The sequence below is a fragment of the Alligator sinensis genome, unplaced genomic scaffold, assembly GCF_000455745.1.
Source record: "Alligator sinensis unplaced genomic scaffold, ASM45574v1 scaffold1332_1, whole genome shotgun sequence".
In the NCBI taxonomy this organism is placed as follows: domain Eukaryota; kingdom Metazoa; phylum Chordata; order Crocodylia; family Alligatoridae; genus Alligator; species Alligator sinensis.
This window is the reverse complement of record NW_005842965.1, coordinates 60,247-76,941: the sequence shown is the minus strand read 5'-3', so window position 1 is coordinate 76,941 and position 16,695 is coordinate 60,247. Positions and strand designations below refer to the sequence as shown.

Here is a 16,695-nt window from a genome sequence, read left to right as displayed (position 1 = left end):
CTTATTGGTGCACTTAAAGATTCTTTAGATCTTTACCAGGTAGTCATTCATTACAAGGGTCAGGATTATCAGTCAGCCCCAAATGCGTGGCTATGTCAGTGACACACACAGCAAAAGCATAATCAAGCACACAGACCCTGGATTCATCTATCTAGATATTTAAAGTGCATGCATAGTACTCCATAGATGTCATTCATTTAAGTGGGCTTCACTAGGATACAAAGGACCATTACAGGCTATTTATTTGTTAGCAATTATTTAAACGCTATTACTTGCAGGTAGCTATGGGGAAGACAAAAAACTGTCAGTAGCTCTGTTGAGAGAATGGTCACAGCATCTGTTGCCTGTTTGGCCCTTCACAGGCATTAGTTATTTTTGGCTTAAATAAAAGCCAAGACAGGGGCCCAGAGAGGTGAAAGGTAAGAGGACTTCATATAGGTTAAGAAATCTGTGCTTTGTCTGCGTCTTCCAGTGCGTCTCCACAGCCTACAAAATTATTACAACTTATCACTGTTAATTAGAAAGTGGCCTCTGGAAATGAATAGCAGAAGCTATGCCCATTTTACCCCCCACAAATAGGCTCTAGGATTAAATATTTCTGTTAGATTCATAGATGCTTGGGGTGGAAGGAACCTAAATAGATCATCAAGTCCGACCCCCGACCCCCTGCCCTGGGCAGGAAAGTGAGGGTCAGAAGACCCCAGCTAGGTGCTTGTCCAGTCTCCTCTTGAAGACCCCCAGCATAGGGGAGAGCACCACCTCCCTTGGAAGCCCATTCCAGATTCTGGCCACCCTTACCATGAACAAGTTCTTCCTGATGTCTAGCCTAAATCTGCTTTCTGTCAAAATGCTCTGTGGTGTCAAGTACAAGGACAGAGAAAAGGGCTGTCCTAAACTAAAAGAACATTTTTGCTTCTATTCTAAATAGCTCAAACCAACTTGCTTGCAGATCTGACTGCAAAGGGCTCTTACGTGACATTAGCAGGTAATCTGTACCAACTGAATTCAGGTTTCCTTGTTACTGTGTGTTTTCAGGTTTAAAAACTCATCTATGTTCATTTGTACTTGTGTTGTAGAAATGCAGAAAGATGTCAGTTGGGCTATGGGAACGTAACATAATATTTAACATGTTGGATGTGCCCTTTCACTAAAATTCTGAAATGCGAAGAACAGCGGCAGAAGCAGTAATTTAGTTAAAACAAAAAACATGAGAGGGGATTTGAATGGATATAAAGAAGATCCCGCAGCATTAGAGAAAGGCAAGGAAAAAAAACCACAACCATGTTAGGAGCTTTTCAGAACTCCCTCACAGACAAAATTCTGGAATTGCAACTCACCTACAAGGTGTGGAAGTGCTTATCATGGTGCAGGAATTCACCATCTGAGAGGCTTTCAATGGTCGAGATCTATTAAAAAAGCAAAGCACTTATTGCCATATTTATACGCGTAGAAGAAACCCTACAGAACTCACCTGCTACGTAGGCATGTTCAGGACCATGAAAACCATGACCTCCTCTGGCAGGTTGCATCAGTTATTCTAATTCAGCTTCTCCTCAAATTTCTCGTTCCACTGCAACCTCACCTGAGCACCCCCTAGTTCCTCACACCTACAGCTGTCAGCGGACTGCCATGGTTTCAGCCTTGTCCAAGCGACACAGACGACTGCCCCCAACACAAGACTGTTCTTCCAGGCTACTGATGATGAAACCAGACCCCATCTCTCCAGCTAATTGGGAGGAAACAGGCTTGAAAAATGTGAGTCCCATTAAAACCTACTAGAAATACCATCCTCCCAAAGATGCTTGAAGATATGTTTGTCCTGGTCAGCGGTCAGAGTTGCCAATTACTAAAACAGATGTTGAAAACCCTTCGTGTTAACCTCAAGTGCTGCTCTCTATGTTCAAGACTACATCTGAAATAAACATGCCACGGCAGAGTGGATTAGCTACACTACCTCACTGTAGGATTGAATAGGAGCCAGCAGCGTGCCCTTGATGAGAAGCAGGCTAACTGCATAACTGACGAATTATCCTGGGGCAACAGACAAATGATTCCCACTTTTATAGGGTGAAACTGAGGGCCAGGGATGCATATTCCCTGCTTCAGAGGTATGACGAGGACAAACCTGCTATGTAACGTGCCTGGATACTAGGATGACAAACACTGTGGAAAAGCTTTATAAATGAATAACCAACAGAAGAGGAGGGGTTGGGAAAGCCAGCAAAGACCGGACACTAAGTGACATCTCATGGCAAGAGTCAAAAGCGTGCCTAACACAAAGCTAACTGCAACAGAGCATCTGCACTGCAGCTAATGCTGAATTACGGTGTACTGACAGCAGTTCCCTAGCACACAGACCATCCTCCAGAACCTGGCCCAGCACCACTGCACAGGTTATTCTGCAGACAGCGTCCCATCCTAGCTTCAAGTCTCCAAAGCCAGCCCTCCTGCATCACGAGATGTAATCCTCTATGCCTCTATGGGGGCCTTCCACTGACAGCCTTCTGCAAGAGGGTGCCATGCAAAGGACTTGGATGGGGACTAGACCCGATACATAACTGCTCAGGGCAATTGACTTCTTGATGGCATGGGCGCTTAATACCCTGGGATCTACCACTGTCACCAATTCAATGTTGCACACTTACATTGCAGAATGTGCACTCCAGCCCAAAGTAAGCGGTGGCCTGGTGCCTTCTGTGCAGTGCGATAACAAGGTCAAGTACCTTGGTATAACCACCTGCTGCCCAACTTTGTGATTGAGGGAGAGTGCTACATTGAAGCTGTATCGTTTTAGGTGAAGAATCAAGACCCTGAAAGATATAAAAGGGGAGGCATGATTAGTTCCATGAAGCTCAAGACCCGAGGGCAGGCAAGGTGGAAACAAAGAGATACCTGAACCCCAGTTTGCTCTTCTACAGAATATACTCACCTCAGTTTCAAATATGTTTTAATTTTAGAGAAAAAAAAAAATCTCTCAGCCTCTCATCTTTGTGATGAGATTCTGAGTGCCATGACTGACTGACTGTTATATGCTAGGAAGGAAGTTTGAGGTAGGTATAGTTGTCACCCCCAAGTCCCTGGACTTTGGGCTAGTTAGGACCTGAAAGTCTAGTAATATCATTAGGACAAAACAAGGAGCACAGATACAGTGTACTCAAAGTACGGGGGGGCAGTGTGATCACGACTGCTCTCTAGTGAGACACCAGTGCTGCAGACCAGGGAAATGCCCTGTGGTGATGAGGACAGGCAGACTTGACCAATGAGAGGATTCCTACTTCAAAAAAAATCAGCATTTTACTCTAATTCAGACTGAACTGAAGCCAATTGGCTTTTATTCAGGCCCTTGTTTCTCCCAGAGAATGGCAGAGCTAGGAAAGCGCTCTGAACAAAGCCAGGAGAAGACAGGCATGAGCACTGTCTTCTTCACTAACACGTACCTTTGTCCTGTGGGAAATCTTTTGCCTTGCACAGCTCTTAGTGCTCTCTATTTAGACCAGGCAGCAGCTATGCAGTGGTACTAGGATTTCTATTGCAACAGTGCCTTTACTGGGAGAATCTGTCAGGCTCTGACTTCCCAGACAGAAAGTGATTTAGGGGAAAGCTCTGCTCACTTCCTCAAAGCCCCAGTCACTATGAGGTAAAAGCACAAGTGCCAAGGAGGAAAGGAGCTGTTGAGCTCAACTGGACAACTCTTCTCCTTGCGTGAGCATATGGAAAACAGCATCTTTTCAATGTCACTTCTGACAAATTCCAAAGTTTCAGCAAAACTTTCTAAAGCGGCCTGGAGAAATTCTTTGAGAACAGGCTTGTCAGTGGGTATTCAACATGGCAGTTGGGGGTGCAACCTCAATATCCGTAGGCCTCTGAATGCTGGAAGCCGAAGGGGGATAGAGGTAGGGGACAGATAAGTCTGGATACGTCCTAAATACTTTAATGCAAGAGTGATGTTGTAGCTGTGATGGTCCAGCCCGGATGAAGGATGTCTTACATTCTCGAAACCTTGTGTAACTTTATCCCAACTACACGGTAGGTCCAAGAAAAGATATCACCCTAAGAAATCCTTGCCTTTATATACATACTCTTCCTTAGCACCCGCTTTCTGCCACTGTGAGAGACTGGATACTGGGCTAGCTGGACCTGTGCTCAGACCCGATCTGGCATCTCTCATATTCTTACATCAATGGGAAAAACCTCTTCATTTTGCAGAAAATCAGAAATCCAGAAAGGGAACCTGAGGGAGGCAATCTGAGCGGTCTCTTCCCCAGTTCAGCCCACCAAGCCCAACAAGTTTTAAGTGTTAACACACAGAATAATTTACCTACCAGCTAGAAAGAAAAGAAATAATGGTATGAGGAATGGGAAAAATAAAATAGAGAACCTCTGGTGTCTTGGGAGACTGGGCAGGTTCAGGGAAGACTTGAATCTAAGGGGGATAACCAGAGTTATCCACTTACCTTGGAAGCCTGTTGAACTTGTGTGCGACAATGGCGGACTTTCCATTGCACTTCTCACAGGAATACTCAATCTCCTCTGCCTATTTAAGACAAGGCAAACCAAAGACCAGACAATGAATCAAACAAGCAGATGGCTTCTGCAGTCCACTATGTTTCTCTGAAGAGAGTAGTCATCTTTAAGGCTTATTAACACCCATTTTATTTCAACAAGACACACCAGAAAACGAATGACATAAGCTAGTGATTCTCAACCAGGGTTCTAGGGCACCCTGGGGTGCTGTGAGATCTTTTGAAGGAGGAGATACATGCAGGCTCATGCTCCTCCCTGCCTGGCTAGTGCCCTACCACTCTACAAGGGGGTAAACACTAACACTGTTGTAAAGTGTCAGGAGCACTGCAAAGATCAGATGTTGTCTATGCAACACTTTGCACACAACTGATGTACAGGACTTCTCACTACAATCTCCACAAAGGAGTGCAAGCTCGTGTATTTCATGCCAGCATCCCCCGTTAGAAAGGCCCAGTAAGAATGGTGCAAGAAACACCCTCTCTCTCATTTTTAGCAAAAATGCAGAATTGAGTCCCATTAGTTTCAACTAAACAGTAGTGGGGGGTGTGGAAGCATGCACATATGTACTGAGATGCAGAATAGTAGTAAGTATTGTATACCCTAAAAAAGAGATCAAGGGAATCCTGAATGGACCGGGAAGGAAGCAACTTCTTTCTTCGAGGAAGGTCAATGGACAGATCATTAAATTGTTCACGTTTAGTGACTGTTTCACCACACCTGTAACAGAAAGAAATGCACATCATTCTAGTCTAAAGCAAGCTTGTAAGCTCTCAGAACTGACATGGTGTAACTAACCTTTCCCCAAAAGGATGTACTACCCCGATTCAACTCCTCAGGACGATAATGTGTCACTGATTTGTAAGAGCTTACTCTTGGATTTGGGGAACTTGGCTTTGAAGTATAAAATATCACATGAGCAACAGTTTGAGAACAAACACAAGGCCAGACCCCACAGAATTATTTTGGAGTAGCCCAGTGATCTGTCACATGGGAAATCAAAGCAGCTGGTGGCATAGTTGAAGAAAACCTCCACTTGTATTCATCCTTATTTCAGGGAAAAGCAGCAGCTCAATTTCAGAAGGAAGAGCAGGAAAAAAATCCAGAAGATGCTTTTAGACTGGTTTTAAACATGAGTTTTCCTGCTATAAAATCTAGAACCCAATTCATTTGTCTGATGTCAAGTTGCATACGAGCCAGCCTGCAATTATTTTAAGTGCACGATTTAATACACCCAGTTTAACATAAACTGTACAACTTTGGTGCATATAAAACCTCCATGAAGCACCCAACCAGCTAACCAAGTGTCAAGCATGGATGGCATTGTCCAGGGACGGCAAATGACCAGGCAGATACGCAGATTTAACATACCCAACTGATCATCACAGAAGCCACAGGAAGGGTCCTTTCCCTGTAAAAACCCATGGAAAGAGACAGAAAAAGTATGGCCTTCCCTGTTCTGGAAGGAGATCTAGTTTCAGTGATCCCCTTGCTGTAAAGCCTTGATCTGGTGTAGGAGGCACAGACTGGGAAGCAAGGAAATTTTTACACCAAATTTGCATAAATAGAATTAAAAGCTAGAAGCCTGCTTCGAAAGAGTGCAACGGAAGACAGCAGTGTGGGAGACAAGGTTTATTCTCAAGTGTACTCACACTGGATATATTGCCCTATGCAGGCTGCATCAAGCACCTTGAAAGATCTTTATTTCTGTCCCTCTTGTATATGTGGGAAGGTAGAGTGGAAGCCTGCTTAGTTCTAGCCTTGGTTGTTGGTCTGCGGGCGACCAAAGAGGTCACAGAACGAGAACACTTTCCTCCTAAAATGAGACTTCTTAAAATCAACTTACACTTTACATATGATTGAATGCTGAACCTCAAACTCTAAGTTAGCGATAACTGGACAAGTATAAACTTTGGTAGCCGAGAGGGCATCGGAAGCCCGTCCTGGGGAGTTATCTTCACTCAGCGCAGGCTCGCTCTTCCAAGTTTTATTTAGCTTTTCCATGTCTTCCTTCAACTGATCCAAGCACTGACTCAAGAACTCATGGGCATCCTGGAAATAGTACAAATGCATCCAGTCATTTAAGCCAATGAGTGTACACTCTCAAACTCTAATATATACACATATAAATATGCACAAGAGAGAAAAAAACAAACAAACATACAGACTGCCACCAACTTGGATAGGATCAAGTGAGAGATCCAATACAACTACAAAGCGAATGGACAGCCATTTCTTTTAATTAACAACTAAAATCGCAAGCAATAAGCTTCCAGGGGGCTCCAATTCGGTCAAAAGCAATTCCTAACTCAATGCACAATGCGTACAAATGATTCCTAGAAGATAGAGCACTTACATTCTGCATGTAACCAGAAAATCTCTCTGCGGTAGCTGAAATGGCACTTTTCACCTTCTTGAGCAGCTCTTTCTTTACCTCAGGGCTGCACACATCCTTTTTAGCAAGCAGATGGGCAAAGCGTCTGGAGAAATTAATGCAATGAAAGGTCGGTTGGCTTTCCAAACTTTTGGACAGGTAGAGCAAACCTCAAGATTTCTAACCGTGAAAATGTTCATGCTGCCTGTTTTCTATTGGGGGGATGATAGGGGGGTTGGATGGTATAAAAATATCACAGGCACCGGGAAACAGATGCTCTCTTTGTGTTTCAGGTATTTTAAAATGTAAGACCTCATGCCATGATTTCAGTGGGATTCAAAACAGTCTTCTAAGTAACCACCAACAGAAAAGAGCGTTATGTTACTTATGAAATCAGATGACATCAAAACAAGAAACCTGAGTAGTTAACCTTCATTCTCAGAGCCAATAAAAAACTTTTGCAAATGTCAATTCCATTCAGTGCTACGTCTTATTTTTTGCAATCAAGTTGCAACATACAGCAGTTATAAAACTAACGCAAGAGGCTAGAGAAACCCAAGAGTTTCTTCTTTCAATCTACATAAAATCATTCTTGGCAACCTTATTAATAAGCCACTGGTGAAACTGCTCTTTCCTCCTACTGATTACCATAACCTAAGCACTTTCACAATGGGAAGATTCCCTCAAGTGCAATGCTTTCAAAGTGAAAAAAGTCTACTAACCATCACCCCTAGATAAGGAGAAAACCATCCCCCTCAGTCACATGCCCATTACTCCAATAAAGAAAGAAAACTAGGACTTCTCATTTAACAAGGGACATGGATACTTTGCATGAAACAAAGCAACGTCACTAAAGACAAGTGCTATGGAGCAATTAGTGTGCTCTGTTGTACTTAAGGACTAGATCAGCCTCCCCTACTCCCCACCCCCTTTGGAACAGCCAGTGGGTCACAAGATTCACCCACAGAGTTGCCCAGACAATTAGCACCAGCTATAGAAGCCTTATTGCAAATACTGAGGAGGGGATATTTCAAAAAGGTATATGGAACAACTTCCAAGTCTAAACAGTGTAGGAAGAGTTCACAGACCTCAAGAAAGATATACCCAGGAACAGAAAGAAACCAGAGACAGGAAACATATGTTCCATGCATGTGGCTTTTACGTGAGGGGCAAGGATTTCTTAGAGTGATCTATTTTCTTGGACCTACTGTACAGTTGTGAAAGAGTGAGACAAGCTTTTGAATGGAAGATATACACACATACATATACACACACACACACACACACACACACACACACACACACACACACACACACACACACACACACACACACACACACACACACACATATGATGTAATGAAGAAAGCCTTGCTTTCAAAAGCTTGTTTCTCTCCCAACTATAAAAATGGTTCAATAAAAGGCATCACCCTAAGAAATCCTTTCTGGACCATCACAGTTACATCACTCTTTTGCTACCATCAGAAACAAACAATTTCCATGGAAAAAATGGTCAGAACTGTTTGATGACAGGAGAAAAGAAAGGCTGAAAGCAGAATACTGAGCAGGGCAGAGAAACTGAGGCAAGTGGCACTTGATCTCTCTGGTAAGAAAAATGGGCTAGGTAATGAAATCTGAAAGGCAATGGTAGGCAGCAGATAAGAGGAAACACTGTTTGACATAAGCATGTAAACCTGCAGGACTCACTGTACTCAGTGTAGAAGCCAAGCAAGAACTCAGCAAAGTCTAAGAAGAGATCAGCTAAAAATCACTTCCAGTGACAGGAAGTAGAACACAAAGGCATTAAAGCCTCTCGAGGCAGATCATAAACCAATCAGCACCTGCCTCAAGCTAAGAAGAAACTTTCTTTTTTTTTTTTTTTTTTTATAGGGAGGTTATCTAGAAAGGAGAAACCTGAAATCTTTGCTGAAGCATATGGGTTGGTCTGTGACCAGGGTAGGATACTTAGAGAGACCTCCCAGCTGCCTACAATTCCCTCACGTGTCCACCCCTTTAGGTTGTTAAAGTCTGACCCTCAATATAAAATTGCCCAATGATGATGGATTTCAGAAAGATAACAGGAACCATCCCCTAGTCTCTTCTTTCTATATTTCAGCTACGGTTTAAAAAGAGTCATCTGCCCATTCTCAAGTGTCATGCTCTACAAACGTACCCCAGTGCTGAGGAATTAAGTTCGTTTTCCAGCAAGAGGAGAAACTAGCCAACCCCAGCAAATGAATTTTACCTGATAAGTGCATTGAGTGGAATCTTCTTCCATGGGATGCCCTGCTTAAGTAAATCATTAGCAAATGACTGAATTGAAAACAATGACTGCAAAATGGCATTCATGTAGCAGGTGTTCCCCAAGTTGGAAAACCTGAAAAGACGGACAAGGGATATTAGTGAAACAGGGAATTATGAACACGTCATTCACAGTCCCAGCTGTCTGTCAAAGGTGCCATGATTCTTCTTGTAACAGTCTAGTTTTTCATTCAGCCTGTATGCTATTCACAGCAGGGACTGTATCATAGTATGCATTTTGGATAGCATAGGTGGCTATTTCTACCAACTAGGTGTGCATGGCATTTTAACCTATTTGCCTATATTTGGTATGGAGAAGTTTTCAAAGCAGCACATTCCTTCAGTAAGTTGGTAGGATTCACTGTGACACCTTCATATTATAATTTTCAATTCCCCAATAGGAGAGGGGTTCTCAAACTTTGTGATACCGTGACCCGAGTGCCGGATGGCGGCAGACGGGGAGCTCGCACGCAGCAGCCACTATCCACCACTCCACGCTGAGCGCCACTTCCCTGCACTGCCGTGTGTACCCCCCTGGAAGTTTGCAGCCCCCTTTTAAGTTGCTCATGGCCCCCTGGTGGGGGATCACAACTCACAGTATGAGAACCCCTGATCTAGGAAATATTCCTTCTTTTGGCATAATTCTCATGGACTGCAGAAGGCTGCAGAATCATTTCTAGGGGAACCAGTATCCTTCACTTTGTGCACATCTCAATGACACAAAAATGTCCAACAATGACGCAGCTGAAACTCACCCTTGGAGCTGTTGCTGCGGATGGGTGGAAAGGGGCACTCGAAGTTTGTTCCAGCCTGTGTAGTCTTGGTTAGACCTCATTTTTTTCACAGAGAGAGGGGCTGGCTGAGAGAGAAAGCCCAGGCTTCTTTTGGCTGAGGGTGCCTGACTCGACATGCTGGACCTAAGTGAGGAAAAAGTGGAAAATGTCAATTTTCGAAGGCACCTCATTTCATTAGCAGTAGCCTGTGACACAGGATTCGCTTAACTGCTGGAAGAGCAGCATCTTTGCAGTGAAGTGAAGCTGTCAGGGGGACAAGTAAGACAGCATACTGCAAAACTAAGCTGTGGCTGGGAGGAAAAAACTCTGTCCAGGACACCAAGTAAGCCCCTTTCTGATGGAAAAACTCTGAATCTCACATGTCCAGGCAGGACAAACATGCCCTTTGGTTTTACGGTCTCACTTGACCAGTTTGCTGTTTGAAGGAGCAGCAGTCTTGTGGTAAAAGCACTAGACCACAACTAAGGAGATCCGGTTTAATCTGATCGTGATCTAAAACTTTATGGCTCTGCTGCCTCTGTGACCTTTCCAGCAAGTAACAAGCTCTCCATACCTCGGTTTCTCATCTCAAGAATGGGGACAGTACTTTCCCTTCTTCCTGGCTTCTGTGTCTGCTCTATTAACAAAAAAGGTAACTGGACTTGTGCTTAGCACAGGACTACTAAACTGGATGCTGTTGAAACACTAGTCATTTGGTTATCATGATAGGAAGGATGAAGGGCTGATATGAGTGTGCTGGGATTCTGAATATTTCAAGCCTAACACTTGGACTGCCAAACCATTTCACTTCCTTGCAAGTTTGCTTTGGACGTCAGATTCTTCCCAACCCTCGCAAACAAAGTGGAAGTGGATTCAAAGAAGCAAAATGCAGAAGGGGTGCCCACATAGTTCCACTGATAAACTAATTCCTCCAGCAGAGCTCCCCAACACAATGCATTGAACCCTTCACGTCCCATGTGAAAAATCTTCAAACAAATAGCTTCAGAGATTTTAGGAAGTCTGCCTAGGCCAAGTTTCATTAAGGCCCATGTGGTCTATGAGGTCTGAGTGTATTATTATAGCACAGTGATGCTCAACCTTTTAGCCCTACTAGGCAGATGAGTGGCATGGGGTTGGTCTGCAGGCCAGATGGAGCTCCACGTGCCAGGATTGAGTCCTGGAACCCCAGTGCCACCGTGTCCCAGATCCCCCCACACCAGAAATGGGCCTGGTGCTGCCTCCTCCTACACCAGGATTGGGCCCTGGGGCTGCTCCTCCATGCTGGGATTGGGTGCTGGGGCCTGGTGCTACCCAACCCAGCCTTGAATGTTGGGATCAGTTGCCTGATCTAGCGCAGTGGGCCCAGGGCTCTCCATGGGTCTGGAAATTCACTGCCCTGCTACAAAACTGCCAGATCTGCGAGGGGCCTCGCAAGCTAAATGACAGTGTTCATAGATTCATAGATGTTAGGGTCGGAAGGGACCTCAATAGATCATCGAGTCCCAACGCCTTGCATAGGCAGGAAAGAGGGCTGGGTCTAGATGACCCCAGCTAGATGCCTATCTAACCTCCTCTTGAAGACCCCCAGGGTAGGGGAGAGCACCACCTCCCTTGGGAGCCCTTTCCAGACCTTGGCCACTCGAACTGTGAAGAAGTTCTTCCTAATGTCCAATCTAAATCTGCTCTCTGCTAGCTTGTGGCCATTATTTCTTGTAACCCCCAGGGGCGCCTTGGTGAATAAATACTCACCAATTCCCTTCTGTGCCCCCGTGATGAACTTATAGGCAGTTGCAGCCCAGATCTGGCCCGTGGGCTGAGTATCCCACTGTAGCAAGTTTTAGCACTTCTAGAGAGTCATTTGTATATTATTGTTAGGAAGAAAGATAGTTTTCATCTGTAGAATATATACACTATTTGGGCATTATAATTCTTGTGCGTTTACCAAGACGCTGCAATGCAGCTCTGTGTCATTTGTATAGGTTACAAAGCCATGCCTACCTGTCCAGGTTGGAATTGCTAGTGGAGTAATCCTTTGATGAGGACCTACTACCATAGAAGGAAGATGACTGTAGTGGTAAAACCCCTTGAAGAACAGAAACAAACACATGTCAGCTTGTTCTGAAAGGCTCTATTGTGCATGCTTGACTTGAGTAATGAAAATGTTTAACATTTTTTAAAAAATACTTAGAGTCATTCTTTCCCCCAGAGCTGCTTTATGACTAAGTGTTAACTATTAATTACATGTAGTTTAGTATGTGTATTGAAATTCTAAAGCAAATAGGACTGGTACTGACACCTTGAAATCCCAGTTCTAATGGACAGTAGAATATAAAAAGGCCACTACAATGAAGAACAACTGAAATGGTATAATGGACATCTGACTACTGCTCAAGTCTGAGAAGAACATTCAGAGGCAAACTGTTGGTAGCTGTGATTTCCAACAGGGTTACAAATTTCCAAACAAACACTTTGCAATGAAAATTCAATTTCTCAACCCACTTTCCACTTAACAGTAAACCAATGTATATCTGGGGGCAAAATGGGGTGGCGGGGGGAAGGTTTCTACATTATAAATGCAGCAGCACTGAAAGTGATGAATATTAAGAGATTCAAGTGAAAAAAACCTCCCTCTTGATGGGCTACAGCAAAATCTATCTTAAATTGTAGATTAGGGTGGAAAGAAACATTGCCTTCCATTGCCTTTGTGCCACCATCAAAAAAATTTGTGGTGACACAAAGCAACAATAAATAGATACGCATAACTTTTGGTGTGACACTGTGTGACTGAGACAGGTTGCAATAAACTGGGCTGCTTAATTGTAGTGGACATATAATATTTGCTTTATGATGAGCGAATGTGAGCAGCTGGAGCTGCTTGCACTCTCCCATTGCCTAGGAACAGGTGCTCCCAGGGCTGGAGGGGCCCGGTCCCATACACCTGGGGAATTCTTGCTCAGGTTCAGGCCCCTCAAGTCCCAGGAGCCCCTGCCTGGCTTCCCCAGCTTCCAGAGACCTGCCCCCAGCAATATCCAGGGCACGTCTTTGGCAGCAGGGAACACAACGCCCATTGTCCTGCTAGATCAATGGGCTACATCTATGGCTAGCCTTACTCTTCACCCTTTATCACACCTGTAGGATTAAGTCCACGATAACTGAACAATAGCATGAGGGTGTTTATGCTGCTGTCACCTCAACCTGCAGATAAACAGAATTTCAGCTTCTCATTCCGATGCCTTTTAAAAGCCAAACTCTTCACAGTTAGCTCACATCTACCTCATTTGTTCCATCAGAGGAATATCTGCACAAACCGAGCTACAAAGCTGTGGGTATTTCTGCTGTTAATTCTGCACCACTATTCTTCACAAAGCCAGAGGTCTAGGTTACACTCCTCTTTGTGAATCATAGTACTCAATGTTCAGGACTGCAGAAGAACTACATTTGTTAGCCTCAGGGCTGCCCAATTAAGATTAAATCGTTTACTATTCAAGTCACTGTAGTACGTAGGATCATTTGCCATGAACCAGGCTCCTAAATCTGGCTGGGACTGTACAAGCACCAACCAAAAAAGGCAATCCTCCACCCCAAAGAGTTTACTGATGAAACAGAAGACAAGAACCCACAGCTGGTCAGATAAATGGGAGTGGGGTAGGGAGGAGGGGGGGGGCGAAGGAAACAATCAGACAATAGTGACAGACAGTGGTATCAGCACATCAGTGATAAACAATGACAAGGTGTCTTGGTTTTCTGTAGGGACAGCAGCAAGGGGACAGTGTTGAGGGGCACGAGGGTAGTTTGTGGGATGTTTACCAGGTGTTCCTCTAAAGTATGAGGGCTGCAAGGGGGAAAACATGATGGCATTCAACAAGGGGTCAAGCGGAGGCTGTCATTTTTGACTGACCAACAACACAAGTCAGCCACTCAATAGCCAGTGAAACAAGAGGGACTGGCTACAAAGGGCTTTGAAAATGAAGGTGAGAAGCTTATGTTTGATGTGAGACGGACAGGGAGCCAGTAGAGACAAAAAAAAAAGAGAAGTGACCTAGTCAAAGTGATAGGCTGGGAAAACGATTTTGCGGCAGCACTAAATGAATGCAAGCAGGATAAGACAGCCTTTTACTTGTGCCTGGCAAGTGCAGTCTTCCAGATATGAAGTGCTCGTTTACCTGACGCCCTGTTCTCCTCTGCCTGTTTCAGGCTCAGCTGCTTCTCTCGGCTACTGCTTAAAAACTTCCAAGCTGGGTCAGTCATAGCTTTGTTATTGCTAAAGGTAAAAGAGAGTTGAAGTCAGAGCAGCAGCAAGAAACCCAGGTGTATTCTGGTTCAGGTTTGTGCTTTTCATATATTTTTTAAATATTTAACTCTCATTGACTGTTAAAATGAACCATGGAGGAGGTGAACTGCAGCAGCTGCTAATTACATACGTCCCACCACTATCATGTTACCTATACAGCCCTCAGCTCTGCTGTATGAAATGCCCTCCCTGCTCCTTGTGCTATGACTTTTTTACAAGTCAAAGCTCAAGCTTGTCAAGCTACCCATTGCTTACCAAGTGCCAATTACTACTGAACAGCGAAGAGCTAGGTAATATTCAGTGTTCAACAGCGTCATGGAAGATGTGTTCAGTTAGTGCTCAACTTACACGGCAGTCAAACATACTAACTGTACGTACCAGATCGCCTTAGACAAGGCTGAATTTCACAGCCTTACCCATTTTTCCAGATGCATAAAACATCAGCAGTTTTATGAGGCTAACTTCAATTATGGTGCCATCCTGACAAAGGGATATACCTAGGTACTGTTTTTAGCAAGCCCTCTCTTCACATGGGGCGGTGGACAAGGGAAGGAAGAAGGCAAGTTGGACACTGGGAAGAACTTACGTTGAAGAATCATTCTCTTTAGGATAATCTTCATTCATCTCTGAACCAGAAGGCTGTGCTCTTTTCCTCTTTTCACTAATAGAGTGGGGGGAAAACGTTTAAGGAACCAATACAAGATGGCAGTCCTCTCTCCTCCACACACACGCCCTATGTATTCTCTGCACTTTCTGCCAATGGGCCACAACATTCAGCTTTGAAATACAACATATAGAGAAGGATTTTGTGCACAAAGCTCTTTCAGGCTATTCCCAGAGCACAAATACCAGCAGCACCCATAAACTGGGAGACAAATTGCTGAACCTGCTTGCAAAGTTTATGGGGAAAAATGAAAATGGCTGGTACGCACTTATATATGCAGGACATTAAGACAGTTCGTGGGACTAGTATCAAGTTTTGACGACTGCATGCGAAAAGGAATGTTAGCTCGTACCGATTTTCCAATAAACCTGTTCTGTGAGGCGTTGATGAGGTGGGAGATGCCGGAATGTTTACCCTGTTGCTGGGTGCTGCGCTTCCCAGGGAGCTCTTGACGGATGCCCTGCTTCCTGAAGTGCCCAGCATCTTCCGAAAGGAGTTTTCATCCTTGCTTTCCACAGTCACTCTCTTTGAAGGTGTCTGCCAAGTCCAAGGGAGCAAAACCCATCATCATCCAAAAGTACAGGACTTTACCTGTATTTTAGCGTAGTGTTTACATGCCCCACCACTTTCAAACGGGGCACCTGAAAATAGACTGACGTAACAAGCAAGAACATGGACATTTCATGTTTCACCTATGTAAAAAAAAATCTAAAACCGCCAGATTGTGCCCACAGAGTCCCCATGCCTCTCTAACCCAGGACCTCTCGAATATATATTAACAACATTTTTTTAAAATTTTTTTTACAGAAGCAGGACACTGGCTGTTGTGGTCTCCTTGCTTTCCCTGTGGCAGGTTCAGGTGCAATGTCTCGTGTTGTGTCAGGGGTGACGGTACTTTTACAAAGAGTTTAGATAATGGATTTGTATGGGGTAGTTTTGACAGGGCTGATCCTGCCTCAGGCAGGTGTTTAGACTAGATGTCCCCCCTTCCAGCCCTGCTTTTCTATGATCCTATGACATCTATTCCTGTAGCCCTTTTCCCTCCCCCAATTTTCTCAGCCTCACTCCTGTTGCTTCTACAAAAGCCCTAAAATTCTGTGGAACAGAAGCCTTGTCTCTGGTATTCTGGAGCACTTCTGGGGGCTATTAAGTAAAATGTAATCAATCAATAGCAGAACAGATGCTTTAGGGGCAGCATCCTGCAGCTTTTTTGCCAAGCAAACATCAAATATAATGCCATGAAAGGAGCTGCCATAGGTTGGCAGCACTTAAAAGTTTATTTAAAATTAAATCTCAAAACATATTTCCATTAGAGGCTGCAAAAAAAAAAAAGGGGGGAAGGGGTGCATTGGCTTGGAACGTTCAGAATTACATAACCGAAAGCTGCTGGATCCACAGCAAATGTTTTACTCAGTGACAAGCAAAGGAACCCACAAATACTGGCCTCGAGAAAGGCTGGCGTTAGTGCAGGAAGGCTTAAAATTTATAACCTGAAAAGCCAAACAAAATTATGGATATTATATCATATTTATCTGAGACCAGAAATTAATACTTTTAATGCAAAAGTCAGGCTGAAACCTGAGGGTGTATTAGCTGCAGGTGTATATCTAGCTACAGATATAAATGTCACTCCCCTGCTGTGTGCAGTCTCCGTATGAAAACTTCAAGCAACTTTCAGAACTATCCATGACAGATCCTCAGATATCTATTTATCTGAGATGAGTTAGGTTAGATGAGTATCTAGCTGGGGTCATCTAGACCCAGCACTCTT

The 16,695-nt window shown here is 44.1% G+C and overlaps 1 protein-coding gene across 3 annotated transcripts in view; it reads right to left on the bottom strand.

Moving 5' to 3' along the window:
* The window catches only part of USP37 (ubiquitin specific peptidase 37), a 45,191-nt gene that overhangs the window by 21,332 nt on the left and 7,164 nt on the right, over positions 1–16,695 (bottom strand). For all 3 annotated transcript variants that reach the window (XM_025192743.1, XM_006036456.3, XM_025192744.1), the window contains 12 exons: positions 15,277–15,461; positions 14,847–14,921; positions 14,133–14,230; positions 11,968–12,052; positions 9,952–10,113; positions 9,141–9,272; positions 6,878–7,001; positions 6,368–6,573; positions 5,124–5,241; positions 4,455–4,534; positions 2,646–2,810; positions 1,338–1,406 (listed from right to left, as the gene is read on the bottom strand). In XM_025192743.1, coding sequence (XP_025048528.1) covers positions 1,338–1,406; positions 2,646–2,810; positions 4,455–4,534; positions 5,124–5,241; positions 6,368–6,573; positions 6,878–7,001; positions 9,141–9,272; positions 9,952–10,113; positions 11,968–12,052; positions 14,133–14,230; positions 14,847–14,921; positions 15,277–15,461 — 1,499 coding nt within the window. The remainder of the gene's footprint in view (positions 1–1,337; positions 1,407–2,645; positions 2,811–4,454; positions 4,535–5,123; positions 5,242–6,367; positions 6,574–6,877; positions 7,002–9,140; positions 9,273–9,951; positions 10,114–11,967; positions 12,053–14,132; positions 14,231–14,846; positions 14,922–15,276; positions 15,462–16,695) is intronic.